This window comes from Lonchura striata, chromosome 36, assembly GCF_050655825.1.
Source record: "Lonchura striata isolate lonStrDom1 chromosome 36, ASM5065582v1, whole genome shotgun sequence".
Lineage (NCBI taxonomy): Eukaryota > Metazoa > Chordata > Aves > Passeriformes > Estrildidae > Lonchura > Lonchura striata.
In genome coordinates this window covers 117374-136352 of record NC_140738.1, presented here as the reverse complement: position 1 = coordinate 136352, position 18979 = coordinate 117374, and the positions used below count along the sequence as shown (strand labels likewise).

The 18979-nt window shown below is 55.4% G+C and overlaps 1 protein-coding gene and 1 long non-coding RNA gene across 3 annotated transcripts; both read left to right on the top strand.

Moving 5' to 3' along the window:
- The first annotated feature begins 2481 nt into the window (after positions 1–2481).
- LOC110481130 (protein NDRG2-like) lies at positions 2482–11529 on the top strand. 2 transcript variants are annotated; one of them, XM_085565373.1, is made up of 15 exons: positions 2482–2515; positions 2664–2709; positions 4571–4673; positions 4750–4870; positions 5714–5776; positions 5859–5919; positions 7552–7638; positions 8300–8356; positions 9221–9315; positions 9588–9632; positions 9851–9902; positions 10008–10055; positions 10328–10363; positions 10458–10509; positions 11032–11529. In XM_085565373.1, exons 2-15 carry the CDS (start codon positions 2668–2670, stop codon positions 11169–11171), a joined length of 1002 nt encoding a protein of 333 aa, XP_085421499.1. In that variant the 5' UTR covers positions 2482–2515; positions 2664–2667; the 3' UTR covers positions 11172–11529. The 2 variants fall into 2 exon arrangements, with proteins under 2 accessions (XP_085421499.1, XP_085421498.1); XM_085565372.1 differs by having other exon boundaries at positions 2486–2525.
- A 2199-nt stretch (positions 11530–13728) lies between these two features.
- On the top strand, positions 13729–18699 carry LOC146763985 (uncharacterized). The gene is made up of 6 exons (XR_014950985.1): positions 13729–13834; positions 14162–14215; positions 15805–15886; positions 16300–16470; positions 17428–17712; positions 18146–18699. It is a non-coding gene; the product is annotated as an uncharacterized LOC146763985 (long non-coding RNA).
- The last annotated feature ends 280 nt before the right edge of the window (positions 18700–18979 follow it).

The following is an 18979-nucleotide window of genomic DNA, read 5'->3' as shown; positions in this document are numbered from 1 at the left end:
TGACGTCACATCTGGGGGGCGTGACGTCATATCTGGGGGTGATGTCACATCTGGGGGTGATGTCACATCTGGGGGGCGTGACGTCACATCTGGGGAGTGACGTCACATCTGGGGGGTGACGTCATGCACGGGCGGTTCCGTGTCGTCCCTGCGACTCCGGCAGTGCCTTGATCCCGTGGGGGTCCCCCGGGAATCCCCTGGGAACTTCTTGGGAATCCCGTGGGGATCCCCCTGGAATCTCCTGGGAAATCCCCGGGGAATCCCCTGGAGAAATCCCTTGGGAATCCCCTGGGAATTTTTGGGAAATCCCTTGGGAATCCCCTGGGAAAGTCCCTGGGGAAATCCCTTGGGAATCCCCTGGGAAAGTCCCTGGGGAAATCCCTTGGGAATCCCCTTGGAAAATCCCTGGGGAAATCCCTTGGGAATCCCCTGGGGAAATTTCTTGGGAATCCCCTGGGGAAATCCCTGGGGTAATCCCTTGGGAATCCCCTGGGAAATCCTTTGGGAATCCCCTGGGGAAATCCCTGGGGAAATCCCTTGGGAATCCCCTGGGAAATTCTTTGGGAATCCCCCGGGAAATCACCTGTAAATCAGCAGGAATCCCCTGGGAAATCCCCTTCAGAATGCCCTGGGAATCCTCTGGGAAATCCCTCAGGAATCCCCAGGGAATTTTTGGGAATTCCCTTGGGAATTCCCTCGGGAATCCCCTGGGAAATCCCCAGGAAAATCCCCTTGTGAATGCCCTGGGAATCCCCCGGGGAATCCTCTGGGAATCCCCTGGAATTCCTGGAAATCCTCGGGAAATCCTTGGGAATTCCCCGGGGAATCCTCTGGGAATCCCCCGGGAATCTCCAGGAAATCCCCCGGGAATCCCATGACGTTCCCATGACATTCCCGTGTCGTTCCCGTGTCGTTCCCGTGGATTGGATTTTGCCTTAATTCCCTGGGAATCCATGAAATTCCGCGTCATGGATTCCGCGTCATTAATCCCAACTCGTTAATTCCGTGTCATTACTGCCCTGTTATTAACTCCGTGTTATTAATCGCGTGTCATTAATTCCATGTCGTTAATTCCGTGTCATTAATTTCGTGTCATTGATTCCGAATAATCAATTCCATGTCATTAATTTAAATTCATTAATCCCTGTCATTAATTCCGTGTCGTTAATTCCGTGTCATTAATTCCAAATCATCAGTCCCATGTCATTAATCCCAAATCATTAATCCCAACTCATTAATTCCGTGTTGTCCCGGTCTTTGTCCCCTCTGGATTTTGCCTTAATTCTGTGTGATTAGTTCCGTGTAATTAATTAATTCCCATGTAATGAATTAATTCCTGTGTGATTAGTTCCACGTAATTAATTAATTCCCATGCAATTAATCAATTCCCGTGTTATCGACCCCCATGTAATTAATTCCGTGTCCGTCCCATGTGCGTCTCCCCAGCACATTAATTAGCGCCCGTTAATGAGCGGTGAACTCTCAGGGCGAGGTACGCGGTTAATCAACTGATTGATTAGTCCAGGCTAATTAATCCCCTTGAATAATCATTCCAGGTTCGTTAGTCTCATTCCGTTAATTATTCCTGGCAGTAGAGCGCCATTGATCATTCCAGGTTAATTAATCCTTTAATTGTCCCGGATTAATTAGCCCACCCTGTTAACTACTCCAGGTCCATTAGTGCTGTTACTAACGATTAATTAGCTGCTGCAATTAATTATTTAAGGCTATATCGCTTCTCAATCGATTATTCAGGATAATTAATGTCTAATGATTAGTTAGCCCAGGCCAATAATTTATTCAAAATTCGTCAGCCCCCCAACTAATTGTTAGTGCTTCATTTTCCCCACAGATTAATTAATTCAGGGCTAATAATCGCCATCAATTAATTAATCAATGCTAATGACACCCGCAAATAATTAGCAAAGGCAAATTAATCATCCCGATTAATTATCCTGATTGAGGCTGCTGCTTTCAGGGGCTTGATTAACCCCAGAGGTTTAATTAATCAACGATCGGAGGTTAATTAGCCAACCCAGTTCTCCTTTGCACGGTTCATTAATTGATTCATTAACGAATCGTTCCAGCTCGTTTACATTCCAGGCGCCCCTCCCATCGCTGCAGGCCAGTTAATTGATTGATGAACGAGTAATTAATGAGGGGAGGGGGCGTGGCCTTAATGAGGGCGGGGGGGGAAACGTTGATTAAGAAGTTGATTAAAAGTTCATTAAAGCGAAAGAAACTCGATTAAAAGTCGGAAAAAACTTAAATTAAGAGTCGAGTGACGTTAATGAAAAGCCGGGCGGGCGTTAATGAGTGCGGAATGTTTAATTAAAGTAACGAAAGGGGTGCGCGGGGTGGGGGGAGGGGCGGCGGCGGCCCGGGGCTATTTTGGGGCCGCGCCCCTCCCCCACCCCGTGGGAACCGGGCGGGGGTGGGGGGAGGGGCCGGGTGGGGTGGGGGAGGGGTGGGGGAGGGGCCGGGTGGGGGAGGGGCTCTCAGAGGGCGCCTCAAGGTGGCCGCAGGTTCCGACCCCGGGGGATTTGGGGGGGTGGGGGAGGGGCGGGGTGGGGGGGTGGGGGAGGGGCGCGGTGGGGGGGGTGGGGGAGGGGGTCGTGACCTCTGACCTCGCCCCCCTCCCCTCCCCCCCCCAGAAATTCCAGGGTCATGGAGCTGCACGAGGCCGCCCCTCCCCCCGCGGAGGTCAAGGTGAGGGGGGGGAGGGGAAGGGTTGGGGAGGGTGGGGGAGGGGCGGGAACCCCCCACCCCTCCCCCCACGCCGCCCCCTCCCCAAAATTCCCGGGATTTCCGGGGTTTTGGGGGGATTTTTGGGAGGGGGGCAGAAATTCAGGGCGTGGTCGCGTGGGGGGAGGGGCGGGAGGGGGAGGGGCGGGATTTTGGGGAGGGGAATTGGGGAAAATTGGGGAAATTGGGGAAATTTGGGGAAAACGGGAAATTTGGGGAAATTGGGGAAATTTGGGGAAATTGGGGAAATTTGGGGCGAGGGGTTTGGGGATTTGGGGGATTTTGGGATTTGAGATTTTGGGGATTTTGGGATTTTTGGATTTGGGGATTTTTGGATTTGGGGATTTGAGATTTTGGGATTTGAGATTTTGGGGATTTGGGGATTTTTGGATTTGAGATTTTGGGGATTTGGGGATTTTGGGGATTTGGGGATTTTGGGGATTTGGGGGATTTGGGGATTTGGGGGATTTTGGAGATTTTGGGATTTTTGGATTTGGGGATTTGAAGATTTGGGGATTTTGGGATTTTTGGATGTGGGGATTTTGGGATTTGAGATTTCGGTGAATTGGGGATTTTGGGGATTTGGAGATTTTGGGATTTTTGGATTGGGGGATTTGGGAATTTGGGATTTGAGATTGTGGGATTTGAGATTTTGGGGATTTGGGGATTTTGGGGACGAAGAGGAATTTGGGGCGGAAATGGGGGATTTGGACTCCGGGAATTTGGGGTGAGATTCGGTGATTTGGGGTGGAATTTTGGGGGGGAAATGGGGAATTTTGGATGGGGGGGAAAGGGGGAATTTTGGGGAGAAAAATGAGGGAATTTTGGGGGGGGGCAAGGGGGAATTGGGATTTGGGGATTTGGTGATCTGGGAGCAGAGTTTTGGGGATAAAAGGGAGGATTTTGGGATAAAAGGGAGATTTTTGGGATAAATAGGAGGATTTGGGGATAAAAAGGAGGATTTTGGGGATAAAAAGGAGGATTTGGGGATAAAAGGGAGGATTTTGGGGATAAAAAGGAGGATTTTGGGATAAAAGGGAGGATTTTGGGGATAAAAAGGAGGATTTGGGGATAAAAGGGAGGATTTTGGGGATAAAAGGGAGGATTTTTGGGATAAAAAGGAGGATTTTGGAAATAAAAGGGAGGATTTGGGGATAAAAGGGAGGATTTTGGGGATAAAAAGGAGGATTTTGGAAATAAAAGGAGGTTTTGGGGATAAAAGAGAGGATTTTGGGATAAAAGGTAAGTTTTTGGGGATAAAAGGGAGGATTTTGGCAGAGCTTTGGTCGGAGGAGGGAATTACAGGCTTGAGCTTTGGGATTTGGGGCCAAACTGGGGATTTTTGGGGCAAGAAATGTAGAATCCATGGATTTTGGGGACAAAGAAGGGATTTTTGGAGGACTCAGGTCCTGTTTTTTGGCTGTGAACCCCGGATTTTTTGGGGGGATTGTGCCCTGGTTTTTTTGGGTGCAAACCCTGGAGTTTTGGGGTACTCGGGTTCCGTTTTTTTTTTGTTTTGTTTTGCAGATTTTCGGGTCGCTTGTGCTCCACTTTTTTGGGTGCAAACCCCAGATATTTAGCGGGTGCGAGGCCCGGTTTTTTTGGGTGCAAACCCCGGATTTTCGGGACGTTCATGCCCCGTTTTTTTGGGTGCAAACGCCGGATTTTTGGCGGGTGCGAGCCCCGTTTTTTTGGGTGCAAACCCCGGATTTTCGGGGCGCTCATGCCCCGTTTTTTTGGGTGCAATCCCCGGATTTTTGGCGGGTGCGGCCCCGCGTTTTTGGGGTATTTTGCCTTGCTTTGCTGATTGTCCCCCCGTCCCCAGCACCTCCTGGAGACGCCTTTCGGGGTGCTCCACGCCTGGGTCTCGGGGTGCCCCCGGCCCGGCCGCCCCGCCCTGGTGACCTTCCCGGACGTGGGGCACACGCGTGAGTCCCCCTCCCCCCTCCCCCGCGCCCCCCCACGCCCCTCCCCCACCCCGGCTGACCCTCCCCTCCCCCCCAGACCTGACGTGCTTCTCGGAGCTCTTCGGGCACCCGGAGATGCAGGAGATCTCCCGCAGCTTCCACCTGGCGCACCTGGAGCCGCCCGGCATGGAGGAGGGCGCGCCGCCCTACCCGCCGGGGTAACGCCCCAAAAACCCCCAAAAAACACACAAAAAATCCGCAAAAGCACACCAAAAAAAACCCAAAACACACAAACCACAAAAACCCCTCAAAACCCCCCAATAACCTCCCAAACCCGCCCAAAAAACCCGAAAAAATCCATAAAAACCCACCAAAAAAATCCCCCAAAATCCCCAAAACCTCCAAACCCCAAAAACCCCTCAAAACCCCCAATAACCTCCCAAAATTCCCCCCCAAAAATCCCCAAAAAATCCCCAAAACCTCCAAACCCCCAAAACCCCTCAAAACCCCCAATAACCTCCCAACCCCCCCCCCAAAAATCCCAAAAAATCCCCAAAAATCCCCAAAACCTCCAAACCCCAAAAACCCTTCAAAACCCCCAATAACCTCCCAAAATCCCCCCCCAAAAATCCCCAAAAAATTCCCAAAAATCCCCAAAACCTCCAAACCCCAAAAACCCTTCAAAACCCCCAATAACCTCCCAACCCCCCCCCCAAAAATCCCAAAAAAATCCCCAAAAACCCACAAAACCCCCAAACCCCAAAAACCCCTCAAAACCCCCAATAACCTCCCAAAATCCCCCCCAAAAATCCCCAAAAAAATCCCCAAAAACCCACAAAACCCCCAAACCCCAAAAATCCCCCAACCCCCCCCCCCCAGGTAATGCCCCTCCCTCCTGAGTGACCCCTCGACCCCCAAGTGACCCAGGAGTGACCCCTCGACCCCCAAGTGACCCCTGACTCACCCCTGACCCCCGAGCGACCCCGAGTGACCCCTCGACCCCCAAGTGACCCCGAGTGACCCCTCGACCCCCGCGTGACCCCTGACCTTTGACCCCGCAGGTACCAGTACCCCTCCCTGGAGCAGTTGGCCGAGGCCCTCCCGGGGGTCCTGCAGGGCCTGGGGTGAGTGGGGGAGGGGCTGGGGGGTCAGGGGTCAGGCTGTGACCTCCCTGACCTCCCTGACCTCTGACCTCTGACCTCGCAGCATCCGCAGCATCGTCGGGGTGGGGGTGGGGGCCGGGGCCTTCGTGCTGGCCAAGTTCGGGGTGAGTGGGGGAGGGGAACTGGGAGGGACTGGGAGGGACTGGGGGGGACTGGGAGGGACTGGGGGGGACTGGGATGGACTGGGAGGGAACTGGGAGGGACTGGGAGGGAACTGGGAGGGACTGGGAGGGACTGGGAGGGAACTGGGGGGGACTGGGAGGGACTGGGAGGGAACTGGGAGGGACTGGGAGGGACTGGGAGGAACTGGGAGGGAACTGGGAGGGACTGGGAGGGACTGGGAGGGACTGGGAGGGACTGGGAGGGACTGGGGGGGAACTGGGAGGGACTGGGAGGGACTGGGAGGGACTGGGAGGGACTGGGGGGAACTGGGAGGGACTGGGAGGGACTGGGGGGGACTGGGAGGGACTGGGAGGGACTGGGAGGGACTGGGGGGAACTGGGAGGGACTGGGAGGGACTGGGAGGGACTGGGAGGGACTGGGAGGGACTGGGGGGGAACTGGGAGGGACTGGGGGGGACTGGGAGGGACTGGGGGGGACTGGGAGGGAACTGGGGGGAACTGGGGGGGACTGGGAGGGACTGGGGGGGACTGGGAGGGAACTGGGAGGGACTGGGAGGGACTGGGGGGGACTGGGAGGGACTGGGAGGGACTGGGGGGGACTGGGAGGGAACTGGGGGGAACTGGGGGGGACTGGGAGGGACTGGGAGGAACTGGGAGGGACTGGGAGGGACTGGGGGGGACTGGGGGGGACTGGGAGGGACTGGGAGGGACTGGGAGGGACTGGGGGGGACTGGGAGGGAACTGGGGGGAACTGGGGGGGACTGGGAGGGACTGGGAGGAACTGGGAGGGACTGGGAGGGACTGGGAGGGACTGGGGGGGAACTGGGAGGGACTGGGGGGGACTGGGAGGGACTGGGGGGGACTGGGAGGGAACTGGGGGGAACTGGGGGGGACTGGGAGGGACTGGGGGGGACTGGGAGGGACTGGGGGGGACTGGGAGGGACTGGGAGGGACTGGGAGGGAACTGGGAGGGACTGGGAGGGACTGGGGGGGACTGGGAGGGACTGGGAGGGACTGGGGGGGACTGGGAGGGAACTGGGGGGAACTGGGGGGGACTGGGAGGGAACTGGGAGGGACTGGGGGGAACTGGGGGGAACTGGGGGGGACTGGGAGGGACTGGGAGGGACTGGGGGGAACTGGGGGGGACTGGGAGGGACTGGGGGGGACTGGGGGGAACTGGGAGGGACTGCGAGGGACTGGGAGGGACTGGGGTCACTCTGGGGTCACTCTGGGGTCAGTTTTGGGGGATTTTGGGGGGGGTTGGGGGTTTATTTGGGGGGGATTTTTTGGGGGGGTTTGGGGGGATTTTGGGGAGGTTTCGGTGGGTTTTGGATGGTTTTCTGGGGGGATTTTGGGGTTTTTTGGGGTTTTGTGGGCGGGGGTTGGGGGGTTTTTTTGGCGGGGATTTTGGGGGGTTTCAGTGGGTTTTGGATGGTTTTCTGGGAGGTTTTTTGGGGGGTTTTTGGGAGGTTTTTTTGGGGGAGTTTTTGGGGGTTTTTTGGGGGGGATTTTTGGGGGGTTTTTGGGAGGTTTTTTGGGGGAATTTTTGGGGTTTTTTGGGGGGGTTTTTGGGGGGATTCTGGGGGGTTTTGGGGTCACTCCGGGGTCCCCCAGCTGCTGCACCCCGAGGCCGTGGAGGGGCTGGTGCTGGTGAACCTCGACCCCCGCGCCAAGGGCTGGATGGACTGGGCCGCCAGCAAGGTGGGCGGGGCCTGGGGTGGGCGGGGCCTCGGGTGGGCGTGGCATGGGGTGGGCGTGGCCAAAGGGGCGTGACCGGGAATTCGGGTGGGCGTGACCAAGGGGTGGGCGTGGCCACGGGGGTGGGCGTGGCCAAAAGGGCGTGGGCGGGAACTCGGGTGGGCGTGGCCTGGGGTGGGCGTGGCCAAATTGGCGTGAGCGGGAACTCGGGTGGGCGTGGCCAAGGGTGGGGCTCGGGGGAATTCTGGGGCATTTTGGGGGGTTTTGGGGGATTTTGGGATTTTTGGAGGGGATTTTTGGCGGGTTTTTTTGAGGCGATTTTTGGGAATTATTTTCAGGGGATTTTGGGAGGTTTTGGGGGATTTGGGGTTTTTTTGGGTGGGATTTTTGGGGGTTTTTTTCCCTTTTTTTTCCCAAGGGATTATTGGGGTCTTTTTGGGGGAGATTTTTGGGTTATCCCGGGGGGATTTTGGGTTTTTTGGGGGGGGTATTTTGCGGTTTTTTGGGGGGATTTTTGGGTTATCCCGGGGGGATTTTGGGGTTTTTTGAGGGGTTTTTTGGAGGTTTTTTGGGGGGATTTTTGGGTTATCCCGGGCGGATTTTGGGGTGGTTTTTTGGGTGTTTCTGCCGGGGCGGGGGTCTCAGAACGCCGCCCCTCCCCCAGCTGTCGGGGCTGACGACGTCGACGAACGAGATGATCCTGGGCCACCTCTTCACCCAGGTGGGGCGGGGGTCGGCCCGGGGGGCCGGAGGGGTCACTGGGGTCACTGGGGTCACTCTGGGGTCACTGGGGTCACTGGGGTCACTTGGGTCACTCTGGGGTCACTGGGGTCACTCTGGGGCCACTCTGGGGTCACTGGGGTCACTCTGGGGTCACTTGGGTCACTCTGGGGTCACTGGGGTCACTCTGGGGTCACTCTGGGGTCACTGGGGTCACTTGGGTCACTTGGGTCACTCTGGGGTCACTGGGGTCTCTGGGGTCACTGGGATCTCTGGGGTCACTGGGGTCACTCTGGGGTCATTGGGGTCACTCCGCGGTCAGTTTTGGGTCACTCCGGGGCCACTGGGGTCACTCCGGGGTCACTCTGGGGTCACTGGGGTCACTCTGGGGTCAGTTTTGGGTCACTCTGGGGTCACTCCGGGGTCACTCTGGGATCAGTTTTGGGTCACTCCGGGGTCACTCCGGGGTCACTCTGGGGTCAGTTTTGGGTCACTCCGGGGTCACTCCGGGGTCACTCTGGGGTCAGTTTTGGGTCACTCTGGGGTCAGTTTTGGGTCACTCTGGGTTCACTCTGGCGTCACTCCGGGGTCACTCTGGGGTCAGTTTTGGGTCACTCCGGGGTCACTCCGGGGTCACTCTGGGGTCAGTTTTGGGTCACTCTGGGGTCACTCCGGGGTCACTCCGGGGTCACTCTGGGGTCAGTTTTGGGTCACTCTGGGGTCACTATGGGGTCACTCTGGGGTCAGTTTTGGGTCACTCTGGGTTCACTCTGGCGTCACTCTGGGGTCACTCTGGGGTCAGTTTTGGGTCACTCCGGGGTCACTCCGGGGTCACTCTGGGGTCACTCCGGGGTCACTCTTGCAGGACGAGCTGGCGGCCGCCCCTCCCCCCGTCCGGCGGGTCCGGGAGCACCTGGCGGCCACGCCCAACCCCGCCCTGCTCTGGGCCATGTACACCAGGTGAGGCCGTGGCCGGGGCGTGGCCATGAGGGTGTGGCCATGGGGGCGTGGCCAGGGGCGTGGCCTTGGAAGGTGTGGTCATGGGGGCGTGGCCGGGGGCGTGGCCTTGGAAGGTGTGGCCACGGGGGCGTGGCCGGGGGCGTGGCCATGTGGGTTTAGGGGTGGGGCTACAGCCGGGGGCGTGGCCAAAGCAGAGGGGGAGGGGTCACCAAGGGGTGTGGCCATGGTGGGCGGGGCTAAAGTGTTGCCCCGCCCCCCCTTGTCCTCCTCAGCCGCGCCGACCTGGGCCTGGAGCGGAGCGGAGCCGGGAGCCTGCGGTGAGTGACCGCTGAGTGACCCCTGAGTGACCACTGACCCCCGAGTGACCCCTGAGTGACCCCTCACTGACCACTGACACCTAAGTGACCCCTCAGTAACCCCATAGTGACCACTGACCCCTGAGTGACCCCTTAACCCCTGAGTGACCCCTTGGTCCCAGAGTGACCCCTTGACCCCGAGTGACCTCTGACCCCCGGGTGACCTCTGACCCCTGCAGCTGCCCGGTCCTGCTGGTGGTCGGTGACAACGCCCCCCACGAGGACGCCGTGGTGAGTGGGGGAGGGGCGGGGGCGGGGCGTGGTCACTCGGGGCGTGGCCGGCTGACCCCGCCCTGACCCCTTGACCCCGCCCCAACCCTCGGCCCCTCCCCCAAGGTGGAGTGCAACGCCAAACTGGACCCGACGCAGACGTCCTTCCTGAAGGTGACCTTTGACCTCTGAGTGACCCCTGAGTGACCCCTGAGTGACTGAGTGACCACTGACCGCTGAGTGACCGCTGAGTGACCCTGAGTGACTCTGAGTGACCCTGAGTGACTCTGAGTGACCCTGAGTGACCCCTGAATGACCGCTGACCGCTGAGTGACCGCTGAGTGACCCTGAGTGACCGCTGACCGCTGAGTGACCCTGAGTGACCCTGAGTGACCGCTGACCGCTGAGTGACCGCTGAGTGACCGCTGGCTGATCCTCTCCCGCAGATGGCCGACGGGGGCGGGCAGCCGCAGATCGCCCAGGTGAGGGGTCAGAGGTCACGGGGGGGTCAGCAGGGTGGGCGTGGCCACTCGGGGTCACCCTGGGGTCAGCGCTGACCACGCCCCTCCCCCCCAGCCCAGCCGGCTGACCGAGGCCCTCAAGTACTTCCTGCAGGGCATGGGCTACAGTGAGTACAGCTCATTAATATGCATGAGGGGCTCGTTAATATGCACAAACACGAGGAGCCTATGGGGTAAAGGGTGTGATCTGGGGAGGGGCGTGGCTTGAGGACAGGGCGGGGCTTGGGACCAAGGGAGTGTGGCCAAATAAAGGAGGCGTGGCATAAGAAAGAAGGGGCGTGGTCTGCAGAAAATGGGTGTGGCCTGATGGGAATGGGCGGGGGTTAACTGGGAATGGGTGTGATTTACATAAAGGGGTGTGGTTTAACAGGGAATGGGTGTGGTTTATATAAAGGGGCTTACTTTAACTGGGAATGGGTGAGGTTTAACAGGGAGTGGGTGTGGTTTAACAGGGAGTGGGCATGTTTTACATAAAGGGGCGTGGTTTAACAGGGAATGGGCGTTGTTTAATTGGGAATGGGCGAGGCCTGGAGAAAACGGGTGTGGTTCACACAAAGGGGCGTGGCTTGCTGAGAAAGGGGCGTGTCTGGGAAGGGAAGGGGCGTGGCCCAAGGACGGTGTCCCCACAGTGGCCGCCTCCGCCATGACGCGCCTGTCCCGCTCCCGCACCGGCTCCGTCACCGTGGGGGAGGGCGAGCGCGGCCGCAGCCGGACCCTGAGCCGCGGCAGCACTGGGGGAGGGGCCGTCCCTCCCCCCGCCAGCCCCTGAGGGACTCCCCCATCCCCCCCAGATCTTCACTGGGAAATCCCCCTGACCCCTGGGACCCCCAAAAAGATCCCCCAGGGACCCACCTTGAACCCTCTGGGACCCCCTGAATGATCCCCAGGAGCCCCAAGGGATCCCTGGGACCCCCCAGTGGTCCCCAGGACCCCTGGGATGCCCCTGGGACCCCTCCCCCATGTGACCATTGAGAGACCCCCTTGAACACTCCATGCCCCCCTCCCAGAATCCATCTGGGACCCCCAGAGTGACGCCCCTGGGACCCCCGCATCCCTCCCCGCCCTCCCCGAGAACCCTCAGAGCCTTCCCGTGGTGGCAATAAAGGCTCAAAGCAGTTACAGAACCACTTCTACTGTGTCCCGTACCTGCACTGGGAGCACTGGGAGGGACACTGGGAAAATCAGGAGGGAAGCGGGAATGTTGGGTGGCACACTGGGAGGGAACTGGGGCAGCTGGGAGGACTCGGGGACACCTGGGAGAGATCTGCCGTGGAAAAGGAGAGAAAGGGAGCCGAATTAGCAGTGCATACGAAATAGAATTCAAATAAAAATTTATCGATCTTGCTACCTCATTATATATAATATATATTTATAAAAACATCAATATAAAGTAGAAATGCAAATGTGACTATAATGATGGAAAAAATACATAAATATTCAAGTACTGTTTATAGAAAGGGCTTTTTTATTGTTTTTATTTGGTTAGAGGGAGGGCTTTAGTAGAAAAAGTATGAATATACATTTTATTTTGATATCGTTCTAAATATGGAAATATATATTCAATGTATACAGATATATATAAAAATATAAAATAAAAATAAAAATAGTATTAGGAAGAGATAGACTATAAATAACACCATACATCAATCTACATTTAAAATGTAAATTTGACTATAAATGCAAAAAATAGAAATAAATTTAAATGGAGTTTAAATAAAGGTGTTTTTTTAAAAGATTTTTATTTGGATAGAGGCAGGGGTTTATTTTAAGCAATAGAAGCAATAGAAATCTATATCTAACTATAGAAATATGGAAGCAATCTATTAAGATATGTATAAAAATATAAAATGTAATAAAATAGAATAGGAATAAATGTAAGAAATTAAGAAAATGCAATTATACATCAATATCCATTACAAATCCGACTGTGAGTATAAATCTGAAAAATATAAAAATAAACTCTGTTGAAATGCAGTTTAAGAGTAAAGCTTTTTTCTTTCGGTTCCTATCGGGTCAGAGGCAGGTTTTTTGTTCCGTTCTTTCCCGCGCGGATCTTTGGGGCATTCGCGGCTGACGGCGCAGTGCTGCCGCTGTGTGGGCAGAGAGCGGCACTGCAGCCCGCCGCCCGCGGCCGCCATCTTGGGAGTGGCGTGGCGCGGACTCGCTTGACCTTCTCGAGAGGGCGCGAAAACGAGGACGTTGAAATTCGAGGACCCGTGTCTGGTTTTTACACTGCCTGAATTGCCCTCACCGCCGGCGCCCCCCGACGGGATTTTCCGCGGCGGTTCGGGTGCCGTGCACACGGGCTGTGGGGTCAGCAGCACCGCGAGCGTGCGGGTTTTTGGCGATTTTTGGGCTGGTGGCTCATGAGGACGACCCCGACTCGGACCCCGAACTCCCCCCGGGTTTGGGGGCGCCGCCCGCGGGCCTGGGGGGGCCCCGGCAGCCGCCGGCCCCCGAGGACGAGACCCAGAAGTGAATTTTGGGGGTCGGGGGAGAATTTTGGGGTTTGGGGAGGAAATTTTGGGGTATGGGGAGCTCAGGGATATTTTGGGGTTCAGAGTGGTTAATTTGGGGTTTCAGGGTGTTTTTGGGTAGGGTTTTCGAGTATTCTTGAGAGGCCTTTGGGTTATTTTTTGGTGGGTTTTAGGGTATTTTTGGGTGGATTTTTTTGGGTATTTTTGGGAGGGTTTTGGGCTGGTTTTGGGGCATTTTATGGTGAGTTGTTTGGGTATTTTTGGGAGGGTTTGGGTATTTTTGGGTGGGTTTTTTGGGGGTATTTTTAGGACGATTTAGGGGTACTTTTGGGTCGGTTTTGGGCTGAAGGCAGCTCGGCGGCGGCGCCTTACGTCCTTGGGTGAGCTGGTTCCCAGCAGCAGAACGGTCAGCAAAGAGATAAGTGTGAGGGAAAACAAAGCAAGCTTAGAAAGCCCCAAAGGCGGGCTTGACCTGTTCTAGAGACACCAATGAGGACCCTCAGTTTTGCAATATGTATGAGCTTCATTATAACGGGTATAATTGTACATGCGTGCTGAGAATAAACTGAAACATTAGCATTATAAAATAGGCTTGTCTCCCGTCATTTCTCCACAAAAATGGAACTTCCGGCTCGTCTCTATGGTTTCTGGACGCTTTTCAGTTCATATCTATGGTTTTATAGAATTTCCGGCTCATCTCCATGGTTTCTGGCAAACTTCCGGTTCGTCTCTATGGTATTATGGAACTTCCGTCTCATCTCTATGGTTTTCGGCGGACTTCCTGTTCGTCTCTATGATTTTATGGAACTTCCGGCTCGTCTCTATGGTCCTGGAGGACCTCCCATTCATCTCTATGGACCGTCTCTGCGGTGGGTCCTGCGCGTGCGCGGCTGCCATGAGGGACCGGACGCGGGAAATGTGCCAGGCGAGAGCCCAGAAAAATGGGGGAAAAAAGGTAAAAAACGGGAAAAAAAGGCCAAAAAGCGGGAAAAAGAGCCCGGAATCGCGATGGGGGAACGCGGAAATGGGGGAAAAGTGACCAAAAATGGGAAAAGAGCCCAAAAATTGGGGAAGAAAGGGCGAAAATGGGATCGGGGAGCTCGGAAATTGGGGGGGAGTGACCAAAGTCGGCGAAAGAGCCGAAAAGTGGGAAAAAGATCTGGAAATGTGGGAAAATCGCACAAAGAAACGGTTTAGGAGCCCAAAAATGCGGGAAAGGCAAAAAATGGGGAAAAGGCCAAAAAACCCCCCAAAAATAAGCGGGAGCCCCCCGGTCCCGCAGGGCGAAGGCGCTGGCGCTGACCGGGAACCGGGGAGTGGAACCGGCCATGGACTGGTGAGAGGGGGACCCCAAAAACACTCCCGGGACCCCCAAAAATACCCAGCGGGATCCCCCAAAAACAGCCCCGGGACCACCAAAGAAACCCAGCGGGATCCCCCAAAAACACCCCCAGGACCCCCAGGAAAACCCCGGGACCCCAAAATCCCCCTGGGACCCCCAAAACCCCCCTGGAGCCCCCAAAATTATCCCTAGGACACCTGAAATTCCACCTAGGACCCGCAAAAACCCCCCAGAACCCCCAAAATTCTACTCGGGACCCCCAAAATTTCCCCCAAAAACCTCCTGAGACCCCCAAAATTCCCTTCAAAACCACAAAACCCCCCCAGAACCCCCAAAATTCTACTCGGGACCCCCAAAATTCCCCCCAAAAACTCCCTGAGGGCCCCAAAATTCTCCCCAGGACTCCAAAACCCCCCCCCAGGACCCCCAAAATTCCCTATGGGACCCCAAAAACCCCTCTGGGACCTCCAAATTTCCCTTTAGGACCCCTGAAATTCCTCCTGGGACCTCAAAAACTCCCTGAGACGCCCCCAAAAACCTCTCCAGGACCTCAAAACCCCCCAGGGACCCCCAAAATTCCCATCAGGGTCCCCAAAATTCCTCCTGGGACCCCCCAAAAACTCCCCGAGGCCCCCAAAATTCCCGTCAGGACCCCAAAACCCCCCCAGAACCCCCAAAATTCTACTCGAGACCCCCAAAATTCCCCCCAAAAACCCCCTGAGACCCCCAAAGTTCTCCCCAGGACTCCAAAACCCCCCCTGGGACCCCCAAAATTCCCATCAGGGTCCCTGAAATTCCTCCTGGGACCCCCCCAAAAACTCCCTGAGACCCCCCCAAAAACCTCTCCAGGACCTCAAAACCCCCCCGGGACCCCCAAAATTCCCACCAGGGTCCCCGAAATTCCTCCTGGGACCCCCCAAAAACTCCCCGAGGCCCCCAAAATTCCCGTCAGGACCCCAAAACCCCCCCAGAACCCCCAAAATTCTACTCGAGACCCCCAAAATTCCCCCCAAAAACCCCCTGAGACCCCCAAAGTTCTCCCCAGGACTCCAAAACACCCCCTGGGACCTCCAAATTTCCCTTTAGGACCCCTGAAATTCCTCCTGGGACCCCAAAAACTCCCTGAGACCCCCCCAAAAACCTCTCCAGGACCTCAAAACCCCCCCGGGACCCCCAAAATTCCCACCAGGGTCCCCGAAATTCCTCCTGGGACCCCCCAAAAACTCCCCGAGGCCCCCAAAATTCCCGTCAGGACCCCAAAACCCCCCCAGAACCCCCAAAATTCTACTCGAGACCCCCAAAATTCCCCCCAAAAACCCCCTGAGACCCCCAAAGTTCTCCCCAGGACTCCAAAACCCCCCCTGGGACCCCCAAAATTCCCATCAGGGTCCCTGAAATTCCTCCTGGGACCCCCCAAAAACTCTCTGAGACTCCCTAAATTCCCTTCATGACTCCCCAAAAACCCCCTGACACCCCAAAATTCCTCCTGGGATGCTGCAAAGACCTTCCAGAGCCCCCCAGGACCCCCCCAATTTTGGGTCCCCCCCCCAATTCGGGGTTCCCCCCGATTTTTGGGTCCCCAGGCTGGTGGCTAATGAGGACGACCCCGACTCAGACCCCGAACTCCCCCCGGATTCAGCCCTCCATGTGTCCTTGGTATCAGAGGTTGGAATTACAGAGTTGCCACTTTACCCCCAGACGTAATTTTTGATGTGGTTGTGCCACTTTAACAGTATTTGAAATCTGTTTGTGCTCTTGCAGCAGCATTTCCAAACCACAATGGAAATCTAGTCCTTCTGCCTGGGGCTGCTCACAGAATCGTGGAATCCCAGAAGGGTTTGGATGGGAAGGCACCTTTATTTAAAGGTCGTCCCGTTCCACCCCTGCCATGGGCAGGGACACCTTCCACCATGCCAGGTTTTTTGTGGGGTTTTTTGTTTGTTTTGTTTTTTGTGTTTTTTTCTTTTTTTTTGGGAACCAAAAAGATAACCTTGTGTTCCTGGAATGTTGCATTCTACCTCTGTTGTTTTCCCAGTGAGTCTGGATCCTCTGCTTACATTTTTTCCTTCACTTATTAGATGTCGTGGATGTGCTGGCTGTTCTGATGGAGGGCAGTGATGGCTTAGATGAAGGAGTTGGGTTCTCTTTAAATGAAGACGTGATTATCCAAACATTTCCCTTCAGTGCTGTTGTCCCTGCTGCATGAGCAGCCAGGAATATGCTGTTGCTTCAGTCTGAAAACAGAACAGGTACAGGGTTTTTTTTATGTTTTATGTGTCATTTCTAGCAGTGGAGCGAAAGCGGCATCACTTCTAACCTCTTGTAATAATTTTTTACCATTTATCATTTTTTACCTTGAGGCATTTTATTATCTTCCCTGCAAGCAGCAGGAGGTGCAGATTCACGGTGCTTTGTGCTCAAGAGGGGCATTGAAGCTCTGTAGGTGCTTCTGCCCTTTTTCCCTGACCTAAAGAGAAGGGACACTGTCCCTGCATGGACAGTCTTGGCCTGGAAGTAGCTGGCCTCAGTAACACAGCGTTTTAAGGGCAGAGCGTGCCGATCAGGAGAGGAAGGTGGTTCCCGTGCCTGTGGGCAGCTCTTCCTGACAGCAGGGAGAGGGGACTGCCTTGTTAAGTAGGAAGTGGGTGTGTTTCCCAAGGAAAACTTCAGAAATTAAGCTCCAGGGGCAAACACTGTGAGGTTCTACCACCTCCTTGAGGACATCCTTAAAACCACAGGGGCATCAGCAGGGCTTGGAGCAGGACTGGCCAACCCCAGAGCACCTCACGAAGCCCTCTGTGTGTATGTGGCAGTCGAGTAGCACCTGGGGGGTGCTGAAAGTCCCAGTTCTGAGAGAAAATTCTGTTTAACTTGTACACGTTGGCTGGGTGTGTCCCCCCAGTACAGCTCGGTTCTTCTCTGAGGCGGTGCCTGGCAGGGTCTCTCCCTGTTAAGGGCCGGGCGTGTTTTTGGCACAACACGGTGAAGGTGGATTATTTGCTTCATCAAGAGCTGATGATGTCTGGAGGGTTTTTCAGGTACCTCAGCGGCCAGGAGCACCTGTCTAGGTCACTAGGAACACTTTTTGATCTCGTTCAGTTCTTTTCTGCGTGAGGCTCTGTGGGCTGCTGGCAAGGCCCAAAGTAAGGAAGGTTGCCCCAGTGTCCGTGCTCATGTCAATAGTTTAATTTATTTGGCTTTTCTAGGAGCAGACGTCGTGGAGGACCTTGCTGCTGTTTTCACTGGCCTCCTGCACTCTCCGAGAGAACCCCTTGCTCCCTGCGTGACGTTCCAGCTCTGTGACAAAGCTGCTAAGTATCCTCAGCTCTACCAGTTTAACCTATACTATAGACTCTGGGTGCCCAAGCAGTCCCAGGAACCTGTGGTATGGAATCCCTGAAGTCACTGAATTCTTGAGCCAGTACTCCTCTAAAATCCTCGCTGTCGACAGAGGTTACATTTCCATCAGAAACAGCGTTTTTATTGAGGAGGTAATTCTGCATCTCTTGTTGATCACGCTGGGGACACACGTTTGCTCCAGGGCTTTTCTCTGATGGCACAAGAGGTCTCTGTGGTGTTTGGGAGGCGATGCCAGGGCTCAGGGCTCATACAGAGACTCCTCACCGGGCACAGCAGAGCCTGGTGTGCGCTGTGGCCTCTGTTTACAGCGCCCGGAGTTCCCGCGGGTGGGTGGAGGATCACAGGCCCCTGGGCTGGGTTTGGTGAGTTTTTCTCAGCTCAGCAGTGTGAACACTCCAGATGCCCCTGGGGACACTGCTGGGCAGCTCTGTTCTAGCAGGACTGCACGCCTGTGCTCCCAGAGCTTCAGTTCAGAGCTCATCTCAAAACAAAGGTGGCTGAAGAGATTTTTGTTTCATACTCCTCACTGTTTTTCTCTTCTGCTTTTTGTCTGGCTTTAAACAGTTTGAAAACCACAAGGAGGTAAGCCAAGAGCCTCCTGTGGCACCGGATTCTGTATTTGCCACTTTGCTGAAGGGAGCCTGGGAGAGAGGAAGCAGTACCTTCCTGGAAGATGGTGTTCAGACAAAGTGGAGAGACTTGGCTTCCCGGCTCCCCCCACCTGAGCAGCTTTTGTTGGGAGTAAAGCACGTGCTGCTGTACCCGAAATCCACAGTAGAGAACTTCAGCAGATAATACTGTAGTTATCCTTGGTTTACTTTAAGGCACAAGTTACAAATTACTAGGCTGCTAAAACTTAGGTTCCAGTGCTGTAGCTCTTTTTCCTCGACTCGGCTCCGAGGGTACGCAGCACCATACAAAACTGCACCTAATTTGTAAACAAATGTCAGTTGTTCTGATTATTGAAGCCGGGCTTTATTCCGTGGAATCCCAGCTGTGTGCTGCCCCAGGTCCTTTGTACAAATAGCATACGGGGGGGTGGGGGAACCAGAACTTCACATTCCTTGTGATATGGATGGGATTTTGGGGGGGTTAAATAAAAAGGAGATGCAAAATGAGGGAATTGCTTTTACATGTAACTATTCTTGTCCTAAAGGGGCCATCAGCTCTGTCCCGAGAGCTGAGTTACGAGTGTGTGTGTTAAAAGAGCCGCAAGCCTTTAGGGGCTGCAGTTTGTGTGCCCTGTGCTGAGGTGCCCTGAGGAAATGTGGGAGCCGGAGGGAGCCGGGGCCGGGCGGAGGGAGCCGAGCTGTGGGAATGGGCGAATGGAGGCGGGTGCGGGCGGGACTAGGCGAGCGTGGGCGAAAGCGGCCGAAAGGGGCCGAGGAGGCGAGCGGA

Excerpts from the sequence above, each read along its gene's own strand:
- LOC110481130 (XM_085565373.1), top strand. The coding sequence starts at position 2,668 with ATGGAGCTGCACGAGGCCGCCCCTCCCCCCGCGGAGGTCAAG. Across the intron at positions 4,674-4,749 it reads CCCGGACGTGGGGCACACGC|ACCTGACGTGCTTCTCGGAG; the intron begins GTGAGTCCCCCT and ends CCTCCCCCCCAG. Across the intron at positions 9,633-9,850 it reads AGCGGAGCCGGGAGCCTGCG|CTGCCCGGTCCTGCTGGTGG; the intron begins GTGAGTGACCGC and ends TGACCCCTGCAG.